The 25,698-nt window shown below is 34.0% G+C and overlaps 3 protein-coding genes, 1 long non-coding RNA gene and 1 other non-coding gene across 6 annotated transcripts; 1 reads left to right on the forward strand and 4 right to left on the reverse strand.

Moving 5' to 3' along the window:
• Positions 1-164: 164 nt before the first annotated feature.
• Positions 165-3,458, reverse strand: LOC141692313 (uncharacterized). The gene is made up of 9 exons (XM_074497088.1): positions 3,321-3,458; positions 3,135-3,191; positions 2,907-3,004; positions 2,704-2,773; positions 2,477-2,525; positions 1,567-1,655; positions 1,435-1,482; positions 707-766; positions 165-508 (listed from the first exon to the last, which is right to left on the reverse strand). The coding sequence occupies exons 1-9, from the start codon at positions 3,378-3,380 to the stop codon at positions 419-421; spliced, it is 621 nt and encodes a 206-aa protein (XP_074353189.1). The 5' UTR covers positions 3,381-3,458; the 3' UTR covers positions 165-418.
• LOC141694486 (small nucleolar RNA snoR135) lies at positions 1,944-2,095 on the reverse strand. Its single transcript, XR_012563789.1, has one exon. It is a non-coding gene; the product is annotated as a small nucleolar RNA snoR135 (small nucleolar RNA).
• A 2,698-nt stretch (positions 3,459-6,156) lies between the features above and the next one.
• LOC141693481 (DNA-directed RNA polymerases II and IV subunit 5A-like) lies at positions 6,157-9,616 on the reverse strand. Of its 2 annotated transcripts, none has more exons than XM_074498588.1 (5): positions 9,461-9,616; positions 9,071-9,286; positions 7,904-8,083; positions 6,984-7,097; positions 6,157-6,602 (listed from the first exon to the last, which is right to left on the reverse strand). In XM_074498588.1, exons 2-5 carry the CDS (start codon positions 9,269-9,271, stop codon positions 6,477-6,479), a joined length of 621 nt encoding a protein of 206 aa, XP_074354689.1. In that variant the 5' UTR covers positions 9,272-9,286; positions 9,461-9,616; the 3' UTR covers positions 6,157-6,476. The 2 variants fall into 2 exon arrangements, with proteins under 2 accessions (XP_074354689.1, XP_074354690.1); XM_074498589.1 differs by having other exon boundaries at positions 9,071-9,281; positions 9,461-9,599.
• Positions 9,617-9,716: 100 nt separating this feature from the next.
• On the forward strand, positions 9,717-11,521 carry LOC141693483 (uncharacterized). The gene is made up of 4 exons (XR_012563131.1): positions 9,717-9,841; positions 9,941-9,991; positions 10,125-10,194; positions 11,211-11,521. It is a non-coding gene; the product is annotated as an uncharacterized LOC141693483 (long non-coding RNA).
• Positions 11,522-17,964: 6,443 nt separating this feature from the next.
• Positions 17,965-20,835, reverse strand: LOC141693480 (auxin-responsive protein IAA27). Its single transcript, XM_074498587.1, has 5 exons — positions 20,304-20,835; positions 19,396-19,625; positions 18,955-19,096; positions 18,483-18,544; positions 17,965-18,318 (listed from the first exon to the last, which is right to left on the reverse strand). The coding sequence occupies exons 1-5, from the start codon at positions 20,699-20,701 to the stop codon at positions 18,281-18,283; spliced, it is 870 nt and encodes a 289-aa protein (XP_074354688.1). The 5' UTR covers positions 20,702-20,835; the 3' UTR covers positions 17,965-18,280.
• Between the last annotated feature and the right edge of the window lie 4,863 nt (positions 20,836-25,698).

The raw sequence follows: 25,698 nt of genomic DNA on the forward strand, positions 1-25,698 counted from the left end.
CTGTGCAAAATTGTTCATTTGGGCTTTTTGTTTGTGAGTAATTATTTAATGTTTTCTTTTTTAAACCACTTAGCAACTTCCAGAACACTTTCCCAGTTTTTTTAGTGTTCGTGGATTATATAAAGTTTTGCATATATTACCTATAAGGGAAGATTCACCTCAACTAGAAACAAAATCAAAGAATTGAAGGAATTTCCTACATAGACAAGTTCTTTTTACGTAATTGATAATGCATAAATACAAAAAATGTGCTTGTAAGCATCAACCATCTCTAAGTTAAAAGTTGTACGAAGTCCCTTTTTCAGGTCATAATATAAGCATCAACCATCTTAAATGTTGTACAGGGGTGTATAAATCTTTTTTCCTGGATATGCTATAGTAAATTGACTAGCCAGTCATCTGAATCACTGCCACAAAATTACTTTGGGATGAAGCGCCACAGGTCAACATCGATATCTACTTCCTTTTTCTTGTGAAATTTGTATAGTTTAGGTACATCATATCGGAGCTGTAAAAAGTGGTAAATTAGTTAGTATCCCGCAAATGTAACCAATAGCAGTTCATATTTAACATACATGGAAAAGTTTTTATTTCAACATCATGAAAAAACCAATATAAACCAAAGACATTGCCACATACTTTTTTGCAGGTAATCTTAAAAGAATATCAAATTGTTATGTAGCCAAAATAATAGATTAACATGTACCTCGCAGATAACCTCAGCGCTACTAGCATTATAATCACGCAACACAGTCCTCTTCACATACTGTATTAAAAAAGAATGGAAAAGGATCCATAAAACGGAGGCGCTAAAGAAACTTGGTCAACTAAAACATCATGAAAAAAAACTTCTCTTATATACAAACAATCAAAAATCATGCTAGGATAATGAAGTTCAAAACAATCAATAAAATAAGCAGTTTTACAATGTTCATTCCTAACATGGATGGGTCCTAAATCCTAATAATATTCACTTTTATTTATTCTACTTCGATGTAGGCATTCCTCTCTTGGCCTCTATATCTCAAATCCCCTAATTTATGACATTCAGTTTGCTTTCAAAATTTTACAACAATTTTAACAGCATACCATCATGTTATCTGCACTATATGCGTATGATGATGATGACGACGATGATGATGATGGAACTCCACATACAACATAAAGAAGTTTAATGGGTAGGCTATGATATTGTTTCTTAGATACCGGAAGGTGTAACTTTGCAGAAATCTTCTAATTTCAAAACAAAATGATACTGCTTATCAATCAATTAGTTCTTATTCACTTGGCGAGAAACCATTTATAATTCAGATTTCTCGCTATTCTATGTTTTGCCCGCATTCCTATTTTCTTGGGGTTATTAATGAGAACTTGAGAAATAATTTTTTAAAATAAATTCGCAGATAATAATTTAAATTTCAAACTAGGACTTACATCTCTCGTACTAGTCTTATGCAACGAATAAACTGCTTGAGAAGCAACCTGCCAAATCAATAATTTAAGTAACAATAACATCATGTAAAACCATTCACAGGCATTAGACAAACCAGATCAGGCAATTTTCACCTTCAAAGCCACAGACAAGAAGTCCATGTCAGCACCTTTTCTTCGAGTACCAAATGGGGGGTTCATTACAACAGTATCAATTATCTGACCTGGAAAACTAAATCAATCAGCTTCTCCACAAAGTCGTCAAAGCGATACTTGGAAAAAACAAAAGAGCAAACAATACAAACTTACCACAATGATCAGCTAGAAAAAATAAACTGCATTCAGAATTTGAGATTTTAATACATTTTGGTGAGCATTTTACAATAAAAAATGTTTCCAATAATATATTAATCATTTACCAAAGAAAATGTAAAAGTTGAATATGTATGTAGAGAAAAAGTATAAGAACTCTGCTCTTTTTTTGATAAATTATAAATTTGTACAAAAAAAAAGAATATAGGGAAAATGATTGTTGTTGAATCAACGATGATAATGAAACACAACTGCCCACCTTCCCCTTTTTATTTTTGTTCTAGCATGGGAATTCTTTCGAGCCTTGTGTATTTTTATTTTTGCACAGGCCGATACACACTATCCCTGCAGATTCAATCTATAAACTAAAAAAAATATTTATATTTAAATATTTGGTAAAACTAAAAATGTAAAAGATGAAGCAGCCTCTTGAAGGTGCTTTTTGCCTACTTTTAATTTTAAAGTTGCAGAAAAAGAAATATGTGTTATATTTAACTTGAGGAAGAACACTTCACTGCATGCACATATCTAGTGAGAATACTTTCAATAAGATTGTATTTGTTAAAATTTATGGTCCAACTGATAGAGACTGAGAAAGCCAAATAAAGAATTGTCTCCAGTTCAGATGTTGGAACTTTCATCAAACATTGTACACATGACAGTGAACTAACATCACATAGTATGTATATTGATTAAGAGTAGTATAAAAGGAGGGAGCTTAAATAAGAGGTACCTCTCCATCCAAAGTTCCTAACATCACATTGAACAAATTCCATATCCAACTGAAAGTGGAGCACATAGAAAGAGCTTCAGCGACAGAACATTAAGGCTATACATGGACAATAATCAACCAAAGAGACCCCAGGGAACAAGAGGCGAACAAATGGAGACTTACAATCTATCAAAATAACCACATTTTAACTCTTCAAAAAATAAAATACAATCACAATTCAAAAGTACCTCGAGATCTTCCGCATTTGCAGATGCCACTTCAAGAGACTCGGCATCAATATCTACTCCAATAACATGTCTGCCGAAAAACAATAGATATTCAAACAATAAAAGAAGCATGTATAGTGGTTACACAAATGCAATAACAATCAACGCTTCAAAAGAAATAAACGCAGTGCAGAATAGTCGAACGAGCAGAACTGAAAACTCACTCTGCACCCAAAAGAGCAGCAGCAAGGCCTAGTGTACCACACCCACAACCGAAATCAGCAACTACCTTATTCCCAATATCCCCAAATGAATTCTCAGCCTAATCAACTTCAACAATCATTATTCTTCTCACAATTTTCATATTACAACAAACCCATTAGCACAAAAACATCAAATAGATACATATACATACAAGAATTATACTAAAAAAAGAAAATTTAGAGGCATACACTGAAGAGCATCCTAGAAGCAATATGAGCTCCAGTTGGGTATTGTTCAAGTTCAATCTATGAAAACAAAGCATACCCATTAGGCCATTTTAACCAATTTTCTTGAATTTAGTTATGTAGGTAAAAAACAAGAGGGTATTATAACAAAAATGAGGGGTTTAATGAATAAAGATACAAAATTTAAACCTTGGGGTCAGAGAATTGTTCAAGACTTCCAAGAAGACCTTCTAATTGTTTGAGCTTCATGTTCGGGATTCTAAGTGGAGACAGGAAGAAGATTCAGGTCCTAAAATGCAAGAATATCCAATATATTATTTGGGAATAATGTTGATAATATCTAACCCTAAAATATTATAGCAAAAATTCGAAATAAATTCGAGTAAATGTCGATTTTTTTTAATATTAATTATTTTTATAATTAGTCTTAGATGACATACGACCAATTAATTAACAAATACGGGCAAAACCAAAATCATACCTAGGAGTGAGCATTTTCCGGTTCAGAAAATCTAATCGAACCGATCAAAAATTGCGGTTCTGGTTCGGTTCTTCACTGATTCGGGTCCGATTCGGTTCTTGTTTTTCTAGAAATTTCGGTTCTGGGTTCGGTTCGGTTCTTAACATACTAAAAATGTCAGAACCGAACTGAACCGAACCGAACCGTATATATATGAAGAAATACAAAAATATATATATAAATATATGTTTATATATTACGTATTATATTTTCTTATTTATAATATTTTGATAAATTTTAAGAAAAATATGATTTTTATTATATTACTCGTTTCTTTAAATATATATGGAGTTTTGAATATTTTTATTAATATTTTTCTTCTTATATATTAGAAAGTAATTGAATTTAAAATGATCCACCACTAATAAAAATCTTTTTTCTACTAAGTTACCATTAATAAATAATCAAAACTAGTCAAAATTTAAAAACTTAGAATATAAAATAATATGTAAAATAAATAAATAAAAAATAAAATATAACTTCGGTTCGGAACCGAACCGAACCGAAATTTACAGTTCGGTTCCGGTTCGGTTCTTAAATATAAACGGGTCTATTTCGGTTCTTGAAATATTGCTATTTCGGTTCTCGATTCTTTCGGTTCCGATTCGATTTCGATTCGGTTCGGTCCGCTTCTGAGTCATTGCTCACCCCTAATCATACCTGAATTTCGAAGGAAAAATAAGCTCTTACCCAAGTTGCTTAATCCTGCTCAAATGATATCTAAAGTAGTATTACTTTAAATTTATATTTATTAATTAACTAATATTAGCCTATAACTCGTACAATACACGGGCTAATTATAATATTTACAATTTGCTTATTATATAAAAAATAAATTAGAAACGATAATAATTAGGTATTATTAAAATTAAAGAAGTTAATTTTTGTATGTGGGGTGATACTCATGAATTTAAAATATTAATTAAAAATATGAATTAATTTCAAATATTAAAATATAAATTATTAAAATTAAATTTGAAAGTATTTGGTTTCCTGTGCAAGAAATGTGAAATAAGTTGTGGTTAATTAGAAGTTAAGTTGAATTGTGGTTCAAAGAGTTTGTAATTATATTATATACCTGATTTAATATATTTAAATAAATTATTTTTGTTTTAACTTTATTTTGGAAGGTGAAAACAAATATTTTAGGAAGTAACCAACCGATCAAACGAAATCATAGATAGATATATTTAAGAATATCATATGCTCTATAATTATTCATATTTGATTAATATATTAATTTTTTTTATGAATAATCCGGTCAAAAAATAATCAGAATCATTGGTAGAGCATCTGATTTAAATCTCAATGTTTAGGACCATGGGTTTTAACCATTCTACATATAATCTTGATAATGAATAATTTATAAATGAATAATCTTAGTAAATAAATATTTTTTTTGTCCTAACTTGAGAATATGGACTTAATGAATAATCTCCATAAATATATTAATGAATAATTTTTTTTAAATCTCTATAAATTCTATTTAAAAGTAAATAAATAATCCCTAGATTTTGAATAATATATCTATATTGATAAATATATAATTCGATAAATATTTCCATTTAGTTAATCATTATTAATTTATGATTATAATATTAAAATAAGATAAATATATATGTGATTAGTGATTACGGATGATTTTGTAAATATATTAACTTTTAATGTTTTACAGATGTAATATGTATTGTTTAAGTACTATGTATGAGGCAAGTGAATACACATAATTGTCTATACTAATTTATAATATTAAAAAAAATGAATGTAATTAAATATCATATAAATATTATAACTATAAATTTTAGGTACATCTGAATGTAAAATAATAAATAAATTATAAAAAATCTAAATACAATATTTAAATGAATAAATATTTATTTATTGATAACTAAATAAAATATTGATTAAAATATTTATTAATCATTAAATGAATCATCTTTTTAAACTAATATATATATATATGTATATATATATATATCCCCACACATATATATATATATATATATATATATATATTTGGTCCCAAATGTATTTATTTATCGAGATTCTACTGTACAAGCATGTTTTATTTCTAAAGTTAAAAGAAAACATTTTCGCGGTAATAGTTGTTAATAGAGTATAAATTTGATTTAATATATTTTGATGAATTCAAAAAGATTAATATCTTAGTTAATATAGAATCATTATGGTATTGGTTAAATTGAATAGCAATATTTTATTAATAAATTTTCAATATATATCATCATAAATTGTCATGAAAAATATATATTGGTAATATTGCCAAATTTAAACCTCGAAAACTAGTTCCAAGAGTGGCCTGTGGGTACCGATTATGCTCTTGATCCTTTTAAATTTTAGTGACATGAAGACATGGATAAACCACAATTAGTCAATTATTAATTCATCTATTTATCTTTGCTTCTTTTTGACAGCACAGAAATTTAAAAAGAAAAAAAAACTAATAATATCACACAGAATTTATGCAGGCAGAGGAAACGTTAATACTCTAGTTAAATGTAACCTTGTTCAATAAAACCGGAAATGTGATTGTCTCATTGTACTTCAACACACAAATTACATCAAGTTTAAGATTTTTCAATCAATTTAATTCTGCATATTTAGCACAAGGGTCTTGTTAAAACACACAAGCACCATCCAGATACATTTGCAAACTTTTACTATCTTTTTTCATCCAGGCTCTGACTTTAACCATCAAGTTTATTGCATCCCCTTCCTCCACTACACTTGAACAAATCCTGACTTCTGGATTAAACCAACCCAAAGAGGTCTTGATATATTATCAGTACATCTGATAATATATGAATCTAGACAACATAACGGTAGGTAACATAACGCCCTGCAGTCTCACTTGGCCGAATAATTTTCACCACTTGCCCCCGTTGTAGCCCATAGTATCTGGCAACTGGATCGCTCAACTGAATACGGGGTAGCTGGAAGTACAAGCACGGAAAACATAAGCCAAAAAAAAGAACATGATGAAATATAGAACTAGGCCTATACTAGTTGATCTTTTAGTTTAGGAGTACCACAGATATCCTATCTAGTTATGGCAAAAGAGTGTAAATAATCCAATTTTCCAAGGAATATCGAAGCTCTATAATGGAGATGACAGAAATGTATTTTTGATTGTGAAGGGAGTAAGAGACATCAGCTAATGACATTTGTACTAAGAAATTAACTTTGACCTTGTGCACTGTCGAGTTTTTTATACCTTAAATTAAATAAAACATATAATTTGGCTTACGCCGACCTATTTACACTAATCCTTTATGATATTGTACTGAAGTACATCAACAAAATCACTAACCAACCTGTGTTTCCTTTACAGTATATCTCTCCAGCAATGTCTTTTTCTCATCTTTTGTAAGCACCTGGTGTTCAGGAACTAGAACATGTTCTTTGATATTAACCAACAACTCCGCCTCCTGTCAATCAAATTAACACACACGATGTTATTCAGTCAATATCCACTTCAATAAACTACAAATATGATGACTTTTATCTGCATTTAAAAGCATCCTGCATCTATTTTTCTTTTCCCCTGTTAGTGTGGATAATTATTAATATTTGCCACAATATATGTGAAGCGACTCTTCACTGCCCTCCCCTTGTCAGACATTCTGACAACACTTATTTCGTGTTAGATCATTTGACTGAAATTTGGACACTTTGACTAACTAAGAGACCACATATGAGATGACCATAGGATAAGAAAATAAAATGCTGAGAGAAAGAACGGAAAAATGAGAAAAAAAATGACACCTAATTTGCAAAGTCTTATATTCTTGTTTTCTGTATGAATTTCATATAATATTCTTGTTCAATAATAAATTAATCTGTGTCCCCGTACCCGTGAAACTAGCAAACAGTACCATTCCCCCAATTATCCTGAAATTTTCAGTCCGTCCAACAAACAAATAATAAGCTTGATTCGTGAGTAACATAGGTCACAACTAAACAGTGCTTAGTAACTGACTTCCAGATGTGCATGTACATGTATTCTTCTTCCCCCATACAAGAGGAAAATTTTCTCACTGCTAACTCTCTGTAGTCATGAAACCTTTACTGGAAGAGCGTAAGATTTCATGTTTCCCTGATTAAAGGGAGACGACTATTATAACTGCAAAGTCATTGCTCGAAAGAGAGATTTTGATTGCAACTGCTATTATATTGGCCTACTGGATTACTTTGACAAAACAATTATACATTATACGAAGATGTTGGCATTCACCTGGAAAACCTCTAAGTTGAACTTCGACGATATTTCCGCTATGCATGTACGGGCAAAGGGAGTCAAATTTTGCTGGACAACCAAGATAGCTCGGAAGACATTTTCTGATTTCATACGATTAGTATATGTTTTCATTGTCTTTACACCAACCTTTGGCTCTTCAGGATAGAAGACATATATCTGGAACACAAAACAAGCACTAAATAGTAGAAAAAACAAAAATAAAAGAGCTTGATACATGATTTCTAAATCTAATCCATCACAAGAAGAAGATGATATCATGCAAAGGTAGGAGACCGGGAGTGGGAGCAAACAGATGATAATAATAGGCAACAGAGGGCATAAATCTGCATTACCACATTCCCCACCGGAAGGCGGATCAACATGCAGGTAAACTAGGTCCAGAAACTAATTACAAGAGCAGAAAAGCATTATCACAATAAGAGATGTAGTGGCACACAATATTATGAATGCTTAACTACAGCTAAATAGGATACTTGACATTTACCCTCACTTACACTAAAAGGTGTGCTAACTACATACAAAATTCAAGCAGCCAAGCACGAAGTGAACACGAAAATTCTAACCATAGTCCCTCATTAACTCTTCGAGAACTACAAATTTAACTCACCCTTTCATTTTAAACAAATAAAAGCATTAGATTTTGTGATCCAAGATGCCAAATTCCTCGCCTTTTTCCCATTTTGTTAATCTCCAATGTATCTACCAAACATATCTAAGTTCTTCAAGTGTTTCTCGAGTGACAAGTTAAGTAAACGACCCTAGGAAAATGAATTCTATCTAATAGCAAGTATTAGGAGTGCAAGGCCTAACTTCATCAAACATTCCAAGCTGCTCAAATTGTCCACCATACTAATTTCGAAATTGTATCATACTACATATTAACAAGCAAAAACGCAATGTATCGTGTACACAAACTGCAGCAACCCTGTCTATTCACTCAACCACAACTACCAATCCTTCATACCAATTAACACATTCAACCTAAGAACAACACTCGCCACTAAACCATTGAATCACAACTCACTTTCAAGTAAACAATAGAACTACAAACTTCGAAACTATTACAAATCAGCACACTTTGACAACCAACAGTAAGTTAATAAAATTTAATATACACATAAAAAACACGAAACAATATGGAACCTGATCAGAGGGGTCATTCTTCTTGGTCTTACTAATAACAAGATCTTCCCTTTTCATATTATCACCATATCTTTGAAGAAACTGATACTTAGTCAACTCTTTTTCAGCATCACCAACCAAGTAACCTCTGTCATCTAACATTTGCAACACTGTCTTCCTTATTCTAAACAGCCTTGCTATCTCTTCTTCTGTCATTGCCATCTCAACTAATCTAACCTATATAAACATACCCACATTAAATTTCAAGAACAACAATATTAAAATTACTACAATTAAGTTTAGCTCAAACAAGTTCAAGTAATGAATTAACAATAATAAGCATAATTATGAGACATAAACAAACTTAGATACATGTATGTGTGTGTATAAGGTGAGAAGAAGAGTTCTTACAGGAAAGTGTGAACTTGAGTTGGAGACGAGAAAGAAGCGGTTAGTTCTGAGGTTGAGTTGTGCAAGAAAAATCTTTGTACTTGTGTTTTCTAATTAGGGCAACTAGATTTCCTCCGTGTGATGAATTTGAAACGCTCGAATGAGGTCAAACTGGGCCTTTTCTTAGAAAACTACTAGTTGTGGGCCTTTGCCATCAAGAAGCCTTAGCCCAAACCCATTCTGACCATCCATTTTGTTTGCTAAAGCACCAGGTCCCCAAAAATAAAAATTTACAGTCAAGGTCTTTTGAAAACATACACTCCATTCATGGTTTATGTTGCTGATGCACAATCGGACTTCATCTGTCCTTGGACGAGAATTGAATTAAATCTTCGAATTTACGTATGGTGCAAATTGAAGTCTATGAAAATATTCTTATTATTTTATAATTCGGTTTGATAGAGAATTGCTAATGTGCCTTCGTGATAATACCTGTAACAGATTTTGATCCTTGTTTTACTTGGGAGTTGTAACTATTTTCTGTAGATTTGTGTAAGAATACACATATTTGATTCAAGTGGTGTGGTGATGTTCTAAACAACTAGTCATTCTATAAACATTTTCTTATCTTTCCTACAGTAAAGATAAAATCAGCATACATCTTATAATTTCTGAAACCTTGCAGGACATAGCGCATACATTCGCGTGGGAATCCAACTTTACACTGTTTCTAGAGTGCCTTTGACACACAACAGGTACTTCTTGATTTTTGAGTTCTAACCTTTTAGTTCTTGCAATGCACTTCAATTTTTGTTGCATATTGTCTGAAGCTTAGTTATCTAGCACTTATGATAAGTCTATGCATTTTATAGTATGTATATGTGTTAGAAAATTAGGATTTTAGAGCTTAATTTAATTATGTTCTTGATGTTAATCCTAAAATCTAATGATTGGAAATTGTTTAATGATATTTGAATTTAAATTTTCATGTATGGTTTTAAGAATTTTCTTAATGAAATCTATATGAAATGAGAGTTGAAAGTAGCTTGGAAAAACTTGGAAAAATTTGAGAATGTTTGTTCCACATTGAAATAAATAAAGGGGGTTGTGTGCTTTATATGGTATTAGCCACATGAGTAGTATACAACTATTAAGGTGTGCGATGGTCCATTGTGTTGTTGTGTGCTTCACGCGCACACACACTCGCGCGCCGCCGCCCCGGTCCGGTCCGGTCCGGACCGGGTCGAAGGACCGGACCGGGTCGAAGGGCGATTTGGGCGAATGTCTCGGCATCTCGCGTACGCGAGGCGACCTGGGCGAGGATTTTATTTATTTGAGAATTAATTTTAATTCGAATTTATTTATCAGTGATTGGATTATTATAACTTGTTGGGCTGGGTTTGATACTGAAAGTCACTTTGTTAGTGGGCTTAGTCTAAATACCTTGAACCTGGACTAATATAATCTGATCTGTAACTAAAGAATAAAATCAGAACTTAAGTTCTGATATGATATCTCATAACTTAACTTAAGTTCTGATCTCATAACTTAACTTAAGTTATGATATCAGAACTTAACTTAAGTTCTGATATCAGATCAGAAATTAACTTAAGTTCTGATAATAATGTGGGCTTTAATGGGTGTTAATGTGAAAAGCTGTTACAAGTAATTTAAATTCAAAATCTGATCAGTTTTGATTTTTTATTAATGAAGCAGTTTAATTCAGACATTAAGTGTGTTGACAGTTTCACTTTTCCTCTCCTATAAATAGAGGCTAAACTGAATGTATAAGATAACTACACACGACATTCTCTTCTCTTCTCTTCAACCTCTCTGCATTTCTCTCCCAAAAGTCCTGAAGTGCTGGTCGAAGTGGAGCTTTTGTTGCTGCTGTTAACATAAACTCCGAGCTGTTTTATCCTGGTGGAGATATTGTGCGCATCCCAAACGCAGCAGGTAGGGGCAATATTCTCTTCAAGAGCAGCCAGGACTTCGAGCAAGGCCTGGTGACTCAGCTGTGATAATTTTTCTTGGCATTTTGTATCTGTGAACCTTTATTTCAGTCAATGTTAAAAGCTATGGTTTCGGGTACATCTTTCTTTCTCTCCTCGTTATTTCAGTTACTGATTTTGTTTACCTGCATGCTTTGTTTTGTTAACTGTGGTCTTGGCCTAAACTTGCTAAATTCTTTATACACTTGCTTCTATGTTGCTATATTTGTTAGTGAGATTTACAACATTCTTGAAGAGAATATTAGTTATATAGAATTTAGCATAATGGTTAACGAAAGTGAGGTTATCGTTGGTGGTGGTAGCAGTTCGGGTGCAACTGCTGGGGCCATTGATTGGACCACCTATAGTTTCCTACAGGCTGTTGAACTAACCGGTTTACCGGAGAAATTCAACGGTGGCATTGGCTTTTCTCGCTGGCAGAAAAGGATGAAGTTGTGGCTGACTATAAAGGGTCTGTGGCCGGTTGTGGAATATGAGAAACCAGTAGTGGATCAAGAGAAGGCTGACACAGTTAAGGCTTTTGCGAAGTGGGCTGAGAAGGATGGAGTGGCTAGGGCGGCCATTCTGGCGGCACTAACAAATACTTTGTTTGATGTCTATTCTTCTGATGCCTACTCTGCAAAACTCTTATGGGAGAAGCTGGACCAGACACATAATACTGACTCACAAGGTCTAGAAAAGTATTTTGTGGCAAGGTTCCTCGAGTTGAAGCTGGTGGACAATAAGTCTATGACTGAGCAGGTGCATGAATTCGAGATGATAGTGCATGCTTTGAAGGAGTCTGGAATGAATCTCCCGGAGAAGTTCAAGGTGATGAGTGTGATTGAAAAACTCCCGAAGTCTTGGGAAGAGTTCTCTCTCTCCCTGAAAAGACAGAAAGGAGAGATCATCTGGACCAACCTTATGTTGGACATCTCGGTGCAAGAACAACACAAGTCCAAACAGGGACATGTGATGCCAACTGAACACGGTACCTCGAAGGTAAACATAGCAACTGTAGGACAAAAGAGGAAGGCTTTTGCTAAGAAAGCTAATAGTAATAAACCTAAGAGTGACAAGGACAAGGCCAAGAAACCCGAGGCAAACAAACCATGCTGGTCTTGTGGGCAGGTTGGGCACTGGAGTAAGGACTGCCCTACGAAGAAAGCGAAGAAAACCGAGGTAGCGCAAGCAAATGTTGTGCTTGGAACCGCAAGTGGGCCTGTAGTGAACATGGTTGTTGGTGAGGCTACGGCTTCTGAAACCGACGTTGACCGGTATGTATCCTACAACCCTGTAATATTTTCTACCTATCTGTCAAATGAATGGTTGATAGATAGTGGAGCTAATGTACATATTTGTGCTGATATTAGTTTATTTGTATCTTATCAACAGAGTCATAGTCTGACTGTGAAGATGGGGAATGCTAGTGTTGCTCAAGTACATGGAGTTGGAAACGTGGATCTGAAGTTCCCTTCAGGACGTATTCTATCTCTGACGAGAGTGCATCATGTTCCCAACATGCGTAGAAATATAATAAGTGGAAGCTGTTTAGTTTCTAGTGGTTTTGAAATTTCGTTCAAGTGTAATAAAGTAGTTCTTATTCACACTGGTACATTCTTTGGCAAGGGTTACTTGTCAAATGGTTTATTTGTTATTAATGCGGATCCCGTTTTGGGAAATTTGAATAATAATGTTATTCCTACTGTTAACTGTATTGAATCCTCAAATATATGGCATGCTAGACTAGGTCATTTAAACTTTGGTGCTCTTAAGAACATGATGAACTTAAAGTTGATTCCAAAATATACCATAGAAAAGAATTCTAAATGTCAAGTATGTGTGTCTGCTAAACAGATAAGGAAACCTTTTCATAACGTTGTTAGGGATTCAGACTTGTTAGATTTAGTACACACTGATATTTGTGAATTTGGTGGTGTGTTGACCAAGGACCAGTTTAGATACTTCATTACTTTTATAGATGATAGTAGTAGATACTGTTATGTTTATTTACTTAGACATAAGGATGAAGCACTTAGTAAATTCATTATATATAAAACTGAAGTAGAAAAATAAACTAGTAAGTTACTTAAAAGATTGAGATCTGATAGAGGTGGTGAGTATACGAGTAATGCTTTTAATGAATTTTGTGCAAATAATGGTATAGTTCATGAAGTTACTCCACCATACACACCTGAGTCTAATGGGGTTGCTGAGCGAAAGAACAGAACATTTAAAGATATGATTAATAGTATGCTTATTAACTCTGGGTTGCCTAAATACATGTGGGGGGAGGCTCTAAATACGGCTTGCCATATTTTGAATAGAGTCCCTCTGAAACACATGGATAAAACACCCTTGGAGTTATGGAAAGGCAGGATGACTAGTCTTAAGTATCTTCGTGTGTGGGGGTGTCTTGCTAAGGTGCTTGTTCCTGAACACAAGAGAAAGAAACTAGGTCCAAAGACTGTTGATTGTATCTTTCTGGGCTATCTTGAAACCACTACAGCTATGAGATTTTTAGTGTTAAAATCTGACATAGATGGTATAGTGGCAAACACGATAGTTGAATTTCGAGATGCGACATTCTTTGAGGATGTCTACCCTATGAAGACTGGAATACCTGAAACGACTTCTGAGGAAGATCCTACTCACACATCAAGTTCTATTCCTGATCATGTGGAAAAGATGACAAATGTGGGGGCGGAACCTAGTAGTAGCTCTATTCCTAAGGAACTAGAGGAACCAAGGAGAAGTAAGCGTGCAAAGGTAGTCAAGGATTTTGGAGGTGATTTCATCACTTACAATATCGAGGACGAACCTTTAACTTTCCGGCAAGCTATGGATTCTTCTGAGTCAAGGCACTGGAAGGGCGCTGTCAAGAGTGAAATTGACTCTATTGTTTCTAATGAAACATGGGAGTTGGTTGATCTCCCTCCTGGGTGTTCTACTATTGGGTGCAAATGGGTCTTTAAAAGGAAGTTGAACCCTGACGGCTCAATAGATAAGTACAAAGCTAGACTGGTAGCTAAGGGTTTTAAGCAAAATGAAGGAATTGATTATTTTGATACATACTCTCCGGTTGCAAGAATGGTAACAATCCGAATGCTTATAGCATTGGCTTCAGTCCATGGTCTTATCATCCATCAGATGGATGTAAAGACGGCTTTTCTTCATGGTGAACTTGAAGAAGAGATTTATATGGATCAGCCTGATGGATTTGTTGCATCAGGCAATGAAAGGAAAGTATGTAAGTTGATCAAGTCCATCTATGGCTTGAAACAAGCTCCCAGAGATTGGCATAAAAAGTTTGATGAAACTATATTGCCTTTCAGTTATAAGATTAATGAAAGTGATAAGTGTGTCTACACTAAAGTTAAAGGTAATGAGTGTGTTATTTTGTGCCTATATGTGGATGACATTTTATTGTTTGGAACCAATATTGAGATTATTAACGAGACTAAAGAATTCTTGAAAAGGCATTTTGAAATGAAGGATATGGGTGAGGCAAGTGTGATTCTTGGAATCAAACTGATTCAGTCCACTGAAGGAATAACCTTGACTCAATCTCATTATATAGAGAAATCTATACTTGAGAAATATGGTTATTCACAGTGTAGAATTGCTAGTACACCTTATGATTCGAAAGTTTCCCTTGTCAAGAATACTTCAGGAGTGCCTGTATCTCAGTTAAGGTATTCTCAGATTATTGGGAGCTTGCAGTATCTTGCTAACTGTACTAGACCAGATATTTCATATTCTGTGTCTAAATTGGCTAGATATACAAGCTGTCCAAACAGAACTCATTGGGATGCTCTTGATAGAGTACTTAGATATCTAAAAGGCACAATGTACCTTAGTTTACACTACAGGAGATTTCCTGGTGTGCTTGAAGGGTACAGTGATGCAAGTTGGATAGCTAAGAAGTCTGGTTCCAATGGAGTGACTGGATACGTGTTCACCTTGGCTGGTGGAGCAATATCCTGGAAGTCAAACAGACAGACTATTGTTACTCGGTCTACTTTTGAGGCTGAGTTGTGTGCACTTGATGCCACAGGGACGGAGGTTGAATGGTTACACGGACTTATGTCTGCAATACCTATAGTAAGCAGACTGCTTCCTGCTATTGCTATTCACTGTGATAGTCGAACAACTATCGACAAGATTAGCAGTAAAAAGCATAATGCTAAAACTAAGAGACACATCCAAGTTAGACTCAAGTCTATAAGGGGTTTAGTGACTGATAGGATCATAGCTATAGAGTTCATAGGAACTCAGAATAATATAGCTGATCCTCTTACTAAAGGACTGGAACCTGCAGTGGTCCTTAAGTCAAGGTTGGGGATGGGACTGTCAACCCATCATAATTCATCAACAGCGGGAACCCAATACACATGAGAGGAGATCCCTCGAAGTGTATTCAATGGGTAATAACAAGCTGTAAGGATGAGTTGGTAGTACCTTTGCTACATAGATGATATTATAGTATCTGAGTCTATCCCCTGTAAACCTAGAAGGTACTGACACTGCCAGAAAAGTAAGAGTGTTAAAACTCTGAATGGGATCAAGTCATTTGACGAGATAGAGGCAATATATCTCTGGAGATGCCCATCTAAGCGAATGTAATTGTGTGGTCGCTTAGAGGATAGGGTTAATCCTTGAAGCATTCGACGAACAGGATCGAGACATGACCATTAATGTCTCAAAGCCGTAGATTGGCACCATAACCTTTGACTTGTCGTCGTCTATGGAATATGGTTATATTAAACGGATTAAGATTCAAGGTGAAACATTCCATCTGAGTCCGATAGCCATTGAAGTAGAGGAATTAGGAGGGTTCAAACCCGGAAGGGTACCAACTCTGAAAAACAAGTCATGATGGGAAATTGATCGCATTTCTGTATGGATTTGTGGGGGATTGTTAGAAAATTAGGATTTTAGAGCTTAATTTAATTATGTTCTTGATGTTAATCCTAAAATCTAATGATTGGAAATTGTTCAATGATATTTGAACTTAAATTTTCATGTATGGTTTTAAGAATTTTCTTAATGAAATCCATATGAAATGAGAGTTGAAAGTAGCTTGGAAAAGCTTGGAAAAATTTGAGAATGTTTGTCCCACATTAAAATAAATAAAGGGGGTTGTGTGCTTTATATGGTATTACCCACATGAGTAGTATACAACTACTAAGGTGTGTGATGGTCCATTGTGTTGTTGTGTGCTTCACGCGCACACACGCGCGCGCCGCCGCCCCGCACCGGACCGGACCGGGTCGAAGGGCGATTTGGGTGAATGTCTCGGCGTCTCGCGTACGCGAGGCGACCTGGGCGAGGATTTTATTTATTTGAGAATTAATTTTAATTCGAATTTATTTATCAGTGATTGGATTATTATAACTTGTTGGGCTGGGTTTGATACTGAAAGTCACTTTGTTAGTGGGCTTAGTCTAAATACCTTGAACCTGGACTAATATAATCTGATCTGTAACTGATGAATAAAATCAGAACTTAAGTTCTGATATGATATCTCAGAACTTAACTTAAGTTCTGATATCAGAACTTAACTTAAGTTCTGATATCAGATCAGAAATTAACTTAAGTTCTGATATCAGATTAGAAATTAACTTAAGTTCTGATAATAATGTGGGTTTTAATGGGTGTTAATGTGAAAAGCTGTTACAAGTAATTTAAATTCAAAATCTGATCAGTTTTGATTTTTTATTAATGAAGCAGTTTAATTCAGACATTAAGTGTGTTGACAGTTTCATTTTTTCTCTCCTATAAGTAGAGGCTAAACTGAATGTATAAGATAACTACACACGACATTCTCTTCTCTTCTCTTCAACCTCTCTGCATTTCTCTCCCAAAAGTCCTGAAGTGCTGATATTTTCCGGCGACTGAGGTGCTAGTCGAAGTGGAGCTTTTGTTGCTGCTGTTAACATAAACTCCGAGCTGTTTTATCCTGGTGGAGATATTGTGCGCATCCCAAACGCAGCAGGTAGGGGCAATATTCTCTTCAAGAGCAGCCAGGACTTCGAGCAAGGCCTGGTGACTCAGCTGTGATCATTTTTCTTGGCATTTTGTATCTGTGAACCTTTATTTCAGTCACTGTTAAAAGCTATGGTTTCGGGTACATCTTTCTTTCTCTCCTCGTTATTTCAGTTACTAATTTTGTTTACCTGCATGCTTTGTTTTGTTAACTGTGGTCTTGGCCTAAACTTGCTAAATTCTTTATACACTTGCTTCTATGTTGCTATATTTGTTAGTGAGATTTACAACAATATGTAATTATGTATATTCATTCGTGTAAAAGCTCGAACCAACGACTTCTTGTTACGATGCTAGGAATGCCATTAAGATTGTTACACGTGGAAAAGAGTGATAGATAGAAGAAAATGATACGAGATAAATTAGACCTGACAAGTCGTGTCGTGTACTTTATCGTGTTGTGTACTTCAAACCCAAATACAAGCATGACAAGAAAATGTATTATGTGTACCTGAACTAACATGCAAATGCAAAAAACATGAAGGCTGAAAGCAAACAACAATTTACATATTTAGTATTGAAGCCTTAGATGGTCAGTAATTAGATTACATGAGAGGGGAGAGGGAGGGGGGGGGGTAGAGAGTCAAATTACATACCTAATTATGTCATTACATACACAACTTCTATCTAATTACACACCCAAAAATACTTAACATACATTTCTTGCCTCCTAGATATAGGTCCTTTTTCTCTGCACACATAGTATGCTGATATTAAAACCCTGCACACTGAGGCTCTAAGTACAATACTTCTCAATTCGTAGCGTTGAGCTTAAAAATCCACTGCAGCCGCAATGCTTGCATTAGTTACGGTTCCTGCACTTCTCCATGGCTCTCGGAGCTGCAAAAGAAAACAAAATATTAGTAAATGAAATTAATGAAATAGAAAAAATCCCCTCTAAACAAACCAAAAACTAAGTGAACTTTGCCTAGCAAAATTTATCTCCATCGTTAAGGAAGATTTATTTGTCCAAATAAATGAAAACTAAATTCTACTGGTCTTACCTAGCCCAGTGGCATCACAACTTTTCATGATCCTCATTCTTTTGCAGGTCTCTGTAAACATACTGCAGAACAACACAATAAGAATCAGGAATAGATTCTTTCTCTATACGTATGTGTAGTCGGAAACATAATTAACTGGAATAAAGGGGCTCCTCATTTTGATGGTCGCGTGACAGAGACTTATACCTATAATCATATCCTAAATTATACAACTACAATGGATGGAGAACATCTTTTTACACTTGTTCTTCAAGTGGCACTTGTTTTTTATTTACCACAACAAAATGCTGCAACTCTCTTTACACTCCACTGAATATCTTTAGGATAATAATCATTATTGTTTATACTAGGTTTTAGAGAGCGGCATATCAACTTGTTTTGAATGTCTCAAAAAAAAAAACAACGTAAACTCGGACCAAATAGAAATTCATAAAATCTGTGGAATTTTGATCAGAAAATGTTTCACACTTACTTCCATGGAACGTCACCGACAAGCATCCAGTCCCCATCCTTGTCCTCATAGGTCAGTACATATTCAGAACCATGGAGAAGATCCACTAAGCGACTCTCACTTAGCCCATCTCGAGCGGTAGCCCCATGAGAACCACATTGGCCTGACAATAACAGTAAGAAATTAACTTCAAATTCTTATGCAAACAACTGTTTTTTTGGTGGTGGTGTGGGGAGAGGACGGGGGGATAGAAAATTAGAATGATGATTTTGATGCAAAGTAATTAGAGTCAATCTCATTTCAAGTTTCAGTTAACATCTTAACTGATCAAAGTTTTGTTGAACGGGTTTGCCTATGTCATTCACTCAAAAAGGGATTTAAAAATACAAACTCGAATTAAGGGAAACATTATGAAGTCGGGTTACAAGTGAATTTGTAAAATATAGCTCACAGGAAGCTTACCAATTGTAAAACAACTGAACATCTTTTCCAGACCCGAAGATAAGTCGAGATAGCTGGAGTAGGTCTTGAGATCTACTTTCCTCAGGTAAGGTGCACCATCCATACTGACTTTGACATAGAGACAACCTGATCCCAACTTCTCCTCTGCATCACTATCATTCTTTGGAGGATTGATAGCCATGGAATTCTTTCGAAAAGATCGAATTGGAGGCCATCCAACTACCTGTGCCCTGTTGAAACAAAATGCTTTAGACAACTTCTCTCATCTCCTTGAAATTCAGAAATCAGTCATAACTTACACTGAATTTCTAAACTAATATAGTATGTTCAATAATATCAGTTCTTATTTTTAAAAGCGAGGATGATGCATGACCCAAGTAGAAGTACAAATCTGCATATGAATAGTATAGATGGAAAATCTAAATAATTACAATACATATTAATTCTCAAGCACCACTTTACACACCATGTAAGAACTAGAAAGCCACACAACAAAACGATAAGAGAACAAACAGTATTGCTTCCTAGTAGTTTATCAACACCTACTTATGCAATATATCAACACATATAGTTTCCTTAGTATGCTAGTAGAGTGAATTACTGATGTTGTCTTTGTACTAAATGCTAAAGATTTGTAACCAAGGTAAATTCGCATTATTAATAAGAAAACATGTTAATCACTTCCGAAGATCAAAGAACCATAAGGTCCATAGACATATCTAATCTAAACACCAAAACTTAAAAATTAAAAACACAATACCTGATACATATCATAACTTAAACTTAAAACATAATAATTTTAACAACAATAACTCTGTCAATATCTATATTAATAAGAAATTAAAAAAAAAACATAATAAATATAAAATCATGAAATTTCAGGTGATTCAGAAGAACAAAAAGATTACTTTGCAGCATGAGGAACACCAGCAGCCTGATTCTTCTTCTTCTCAGTCGCCGGAATAACATTCTCTTTAACAACACTTTTCTCACCACCACCACCACCAAGAATCTTAGCACCACCTCTAGGAGAAAACAAACCACCATTCTGAGGCACCTCACCATCAGATCCACCATTACCAGAAAACACCCACTTGCCTGAAACTCCATTGATTGTATCAGAAAACACTCTTTTAGCACCAGAAGTCACCAAATGTGAATAACCATTTTTACCATCTTTTTCCTCACTTGAGTTTCTTTCAGGTGACTCAGAGCCTGGCAAGCCAAGCCTGAGCTCGGTGGCTTTTAAGTTAAGGCCTTTGTTTGTCTCCATGTTTGGAGCTTTTTCTTCTGTTTGCAGAGACATTAAAACAGAGTATGATGAGTGATCAAGTTGGATATGTTGTGGAATGAAAGATATGAGCCTGGGGTTTTGGGTTGTAGAGGAAATAAAAATGTGGAAAAGTTTGTTGGTTGGGTTTTGTTGTGTAGATAGTGTAGAGTGCGGACTGTCAAGTCCTTTTTATTGCTGTATGTAATACTGTAACTAAGGTGTTTACTAGTATAAATTCTAATCTTTTCTTAAAATTTGGGAAAATGATAAAAATCTCAAAAATTATCCCAATTTTTTTCGTAAATGCTTTTATGTCAGGGTATAAATGGTAATTTTAAAAGTAATACTCCGACTGTCCCGCTAAATAGTTTACGTATACTATTTGCACGTATTTCGAGGCTCCAATAAAGTATAGTTTCATAATATTTTTTCTTCATTTTTTTTTTGAATAAAAGTTTAAATATCAAACTTTTTTCAAAAATTTGTTTAAAAAAAAAATATTATGAAATATAATTTAAATGAGTATTGAAAAGTATGCCGAAAAGTAACGTAAACAATCCAGTGGGCCGGAGGGAGTATAAAATACATCATTACACCTATGTGTACATGTGTTCACGAAAATATTTAATAACATTTCATAATATTGTTGTTATTTCATTTTGTAATTATTTTTAATCTGCATCGGTATTTTTATTATTTGCTCGTATGAAAAAGTCATTTTCTGTTTTAATGATTTTTACGGCTCAATGGTTATTTTCTACTTCCACACACTAAGATCATAGACAGGGTGTTGATTGCTCTCTTTCCCCCAGCGTGAAACAACTGTGGAATTTTGATAGGTTAAATTTTCGGACAGGTGACATCGTTACATTCCCAACACTCTAAACACTTGTATAACCTAATTAAACTGATCACAATGTTAACTTAAAAAAGAATATTCAAATTCGCTCCTTTTTTTCACCCTCTGTCCAAGTATTTTTTTCTTTCATCGGCAAAAGACAAGTCAATACTTGCACTAAACTCTGGGGACTAATAGAGAATTTAAGCCCTCCATCCTCACATGTTTGTAATTGAAATCGTGATTAAAATTCAAATAGTGTTCTTATTGAACTTTTTTTTTGCTAAAAGTATTTTTATTGAACGTATTTAGTTGAAAGAGTCCAAGTTTCCGGTCATCACCCGCCCGGATACCCAGTTGATAGAGGATTTTAGATACAATTCTAAGATCTCATGTTCAATTCCACCTAAATGTTCGGATTTTTAAAAGAGTCATGACCGTTGAATATGGTACTATTTTTTTTAAATTAGTTTGCGCATAAATTGAGTCAGATATATGGTTAAGAGAATAAATCGCAGATACATTAATTATAGACTTTTTCGAACTTAGTTTGCATTTTTTGGTCGAACTTATTGCTAGATAAATCTTTTTAAAGCAATTAAAGGATTCCGCCTAATCACCCCATTAACGGTAAGGAAGGGCAAATTGGTCAGTTTATATTGCAACGTCTATATTGTGTGTATATATGCGTGTACTGCTTATCTTTAAAATATCCAAATTAGAAAAGTTTATGGACTAAGTATAATCTGGTACGTCGATTTCTAGCATGTGGTATCCAAGCCTACAACTTTTTCAAATGGGCTGATCCGGAGTTAGATGGTCGAAGCAAATGTGTGATTAATGGTCTGTTGAGTGACATAGGAAGATATGATTTATATCATGAAGTTGGTGGTTGCTCGAAATGAGTACATTGAGGAGATCAAGCAATTAAAGAATGAAGTCATAAAATAGTGTGCATTTGTTGTGTTGCTACTATTGTATGTTTTCCATTGTTGGTTTAGCTCAGTTGAAGGTAATGTCTAATTATGTGTAATGTACTTGGCACAAGGATGTTGACCGTCTCTTTTTAATTTTAAATCGTTATGTTATTGTATGTTTAAGTAGTAATGATGTAAAATGTGGTATGATACCATGAAAGTTGTTCTATTTGTGATATGTATGGTTGTTTGAAATTGGTTATGTTCTTTAAGTGTGACATCAAACCTAAAATAAAAGCACAAAACGAAGAACATTGTGTCAAAAGAGCAACATTGCATTTGTCTTAAAATCAATCATACCAAATTCAAGAAAATGCATGTACATTAAGTGATCATCAGTCATAACCTAAAGTATTGATCACTAAATAAATGCACAAATCAAAAGTGGTGTTTCACATGCATAACTAGTCATAAAAAGTACCAATAAAATACTGAGAAAAGTAGGTTGAAACACAAACTTAAATCATCCATTTTGATTTTACAGCCATCTTAGCTTTCTTTCCTGCCTCCAGTTCACCCACCTTCTTTCTTTTAGCTGTTTGAAGTTGTCTTAAATTAGTTAGTTATTTTCCCTTTGAATTATTGAGTTGTCTTGAAAGTCATCATTAGCCACTCCTTTTACTTTAGGATCGGTAGGTGGTTTGGCTTCAAGATTGTCACATTATATTTTTGACATTTTCTTTGTTGCTCCATGTTTCTACACTGGAGGTTGATCCCTTTTACCGCCTTCAACTCTATCATTTTTACCTTGTTGTCTCAACATTCTTCTTGTTTTAAGTTTTTGCACAGGAGGTTCAACAATGTCATGCAGCTGTAGCACTGTTGTCAATATTGGTTGAGTCATTACCATCATTGGTTGATTTTTACAAATAAAAACCTTTGATTAGTTTTTATAATCAAATGATGCACATAGCACATTACAAGAACTGATAATAATACACATACTATCTTGGCAGAACAAGTCCTTGGATTATGTCTTGTCTTTTCGCAAGTTTTGCAATTAACTGTTGTCTTGACAATATTTGACTATCTGTCTTCCTCTGCAGCCTTCTTAATTTTATCACTTTTCTATTTTAGCAAGTTTATACATATGATTAGTAAAAATAATAACAATAAAGGCACAAATATGAAGAGCATACCTTAGCAGAACATGTTCTTGTGTTATTGCTTTCTGCCTTGCAATATTTATAATTCATCTTCATTTCAGTCCTTGGCAATTTGGTTGCATTTGTAGGTATATCATTCTTGGTATTTTTTCTATTCTTGGGTCTGCCAATCTGAGGCCTTATGATTGGTGGTAGAGGCATTGGTTCAGGAGCCTCTTCCCAAAATTCTGGACCAACTATTGGTTCTATTGTATAACTGTAAAACTGTTTAATTCAATAAATTAGTATTGTAATATAAAGTGTTGATCTAAAATGTGGAGCTTCCTTTATGCATTTCTGAAGCATAAAGCTTTCATTCACATGTTTTTTCACACACATACTGCACTTTCTTTTCAAAATTCCTACATTTACTGATTGTCCTTCTTTCTATAATTGCATATTTTTTTACTGCATGTCTAAGCAGTTTAGAATTCCTAAAGCACAATCCTAATTGAAAGACATATTTTCTCATGCCAATCTTTTCATTGAAAACATGGTAGCTTAACTCATCCTCATCAGTTGAGTTCCTTACCATTCTCTCATTTTCACTATTACCATCTGAACTTGAATTACCATCTGAAGCACTATCTACCTTATCATAATAGATATCATCAACATTTTGCTCAAAGATTAAATCATCATCTAAGTCATCTATATTGGAACTGTCTGAATGGAAAGTTTCATAACTACTTTCTTTTTCTCTCATTTCATATTTCTCGTCACTCACTGTCAGGATCTGGAATGTCTTTGACTAAGCCCTCAATACCCTAAGCTCTTGTTCAGTATCTATTTCTTGCTGTGTAGTGCAAGGGAATTGAGTACCATCCAAATCAATTTCATCATATTCTTCAAAAGATATCCTATAGGGGTTGCTAAGGGGGTGTGAGTTCCTTAAATTTCAAGTTTTTGTCTGCTGCATTTTGTAAAGAAGATAACGGAGCATCAAATTTTACAAATATGTCAACAAATCTTTCCTTATGCATCAATCCACACATTAACATTACCTCCTCATCTGAATATATTACAAATCATCTTCTTTCCATATTTATTTTAGGTAATTTATAACATAATTGGGCAAAAACCACCAATGCACCCGATTTCTTTTAACATGTTCTTGGTGATTTCGATTAAACTTATTTCATCTGAACTCACATAATCAAAATAATCAACTTCACCCAAACATAAGACATAGGATTTTCAATCATTTCAACCCCATGATGAAATTTAATAGTAAAATACTCATTCTCTGAACATTAACAAACAACACCAAACACTTTACACTTTAAACAAATGCAAATACATGTAGTGGAACAATAAAAAACTAAAACAATTCGATTAGGATAAAATAAACTATAATATACCACTAACTGATTTTAATATAATATCAACAAGTACTTCCAAGTTCAAAGCATATCAAACATATACCCAACTATATTATTTGCATGCAAGTATCAAAGATTTCAGACATACCACTGTAATTAGGGCACTCACGAGGAGCGTATATGTGTTCGTCTTCTTTCAACGATCAGATCTTGGATTAGGGTTTTGGTCGCCGCAATGATATGGTTTTGGAGGCAAAATGATTTGTCTATATCGAGGCTTTTTACTTTTTCTTTTAATAATTATACAAAGAAAACTAAACGACGTTACAACGGCGTTAACGGTGATTAGGCGGAGCCCTGCAACTGTTTTAAAAAAGACTTTTCTAGCAACACAATTGTCGAGTTTTTAAACTCGGTCAAAATAGTGCAAATAATTATAGTACATGCCACCAAAATGTAAAAAAGTCTTGATTATACTAACACTGATCTATAATTTTACAACACTTATGACGATCATCTTGATTTAATCAATGAATATAATTTAGGTACCATCTCCTTCTATATATTAGAAGATGACTAGAGCCAAATTGAGCTAATAAAATGGTTGTGTAATTACGGTTTTATCCTTATATATTGAAATTCACAAAAATGACACTCTTATATAAATTATGCTAAAACAAGATAAATATTTGTTAATGGTAAGATTTGAAACCCTGATAACCTATTTGAAAGTTGATTTTATAACCAT

This window comes from Apium graveolens, chromosome 10, assembly GCF_009905375.1.
Source record: "Apium graveolens cultivar Ventura chromosome 10, ASM990537v1, whole genome shotgun sequence".
Taxonomy (NCBI): Eukaryota; Viridiplantae; Streptophyta; class Magnoliopsida; order Apiales; family Apiaceae; genus Apium; species Apium graveolens.

What these genes read in the sequence shown, in the direction of transcription:
- LOC141692313 (XM_074497088.1), bottom strand. Translation starts at nt 3,380, where the DNA reads ATGAAGCTCAAACAATTAGAAGGTCTTCTTGGAAGTCTTGAACAATTC. An exon ending in AACAATTCTCTGACCCCAAG is followed by an intron (nt 3,192 to 3,320) that starts GTTTAAATTTTG and finishes TTGTTTTCATAG; the next exon opens with ATTGAACTTGAACAATACCC. An exon ending in GCGCTGAGGTTATCTGCGAG is followed by an intron (nt 509 to 706) that starts GTACATGTTAAT and finishes CACTTTTTACAG; the next exon opens with CTCCGATATGATGTACCTAA.
- LOC141693481 (XM_074498588.1), bottom strand. Translation starts at nt 9,271, where the DNA reads ATGGCAATGACAGAAGAAGAGATAGCAAGGCTGTTTAGAATAAGGAAG. An exon ending in AGAATGACCCCTCTGATCAG is followed by an intron (nt 8,084 to 9,070) that starts GTTCCATATTGT and finishes TTTGTGTTCCAG; the next exon opens with ATATATGTCTTCTATCCTGA. An exon ending in ATACTGTAAAGGAAACACAG is followed by an intron (nt 6,603 to 6,983) that starts GTTGGTTAGTGA and finishes TTGTACTTCCAG; the next exon opens with CTACCCCGTATTCAGTTGAG.
- LOC141693480 (XM_074498587.1), bottom strand. Translation starts at nt 20,701, where the DNA reads ATGTCTCTGCAAACAGAAGAAAAAGCTCCAAACATGGAGACAAACAAA. An exon ending in GTCGGTGACGTTCCATGGAA is followed by an intron (nt 18,545 to 18,954) that starts GTAAGTGTGAAA and finishes GTTGTTCTGCAG; the next exon opens with TATGTTTACAGAGACCTGCA. An exon ending in TTGTGATGCCACTGGGCTAG is followed by an intron (nt 18,319 to 18,482) that starts GTAAGACCAGTA and finishes TTTCTTTTGCAG; the next exon opens with CTCCGAGAGCCATGGAGAAG.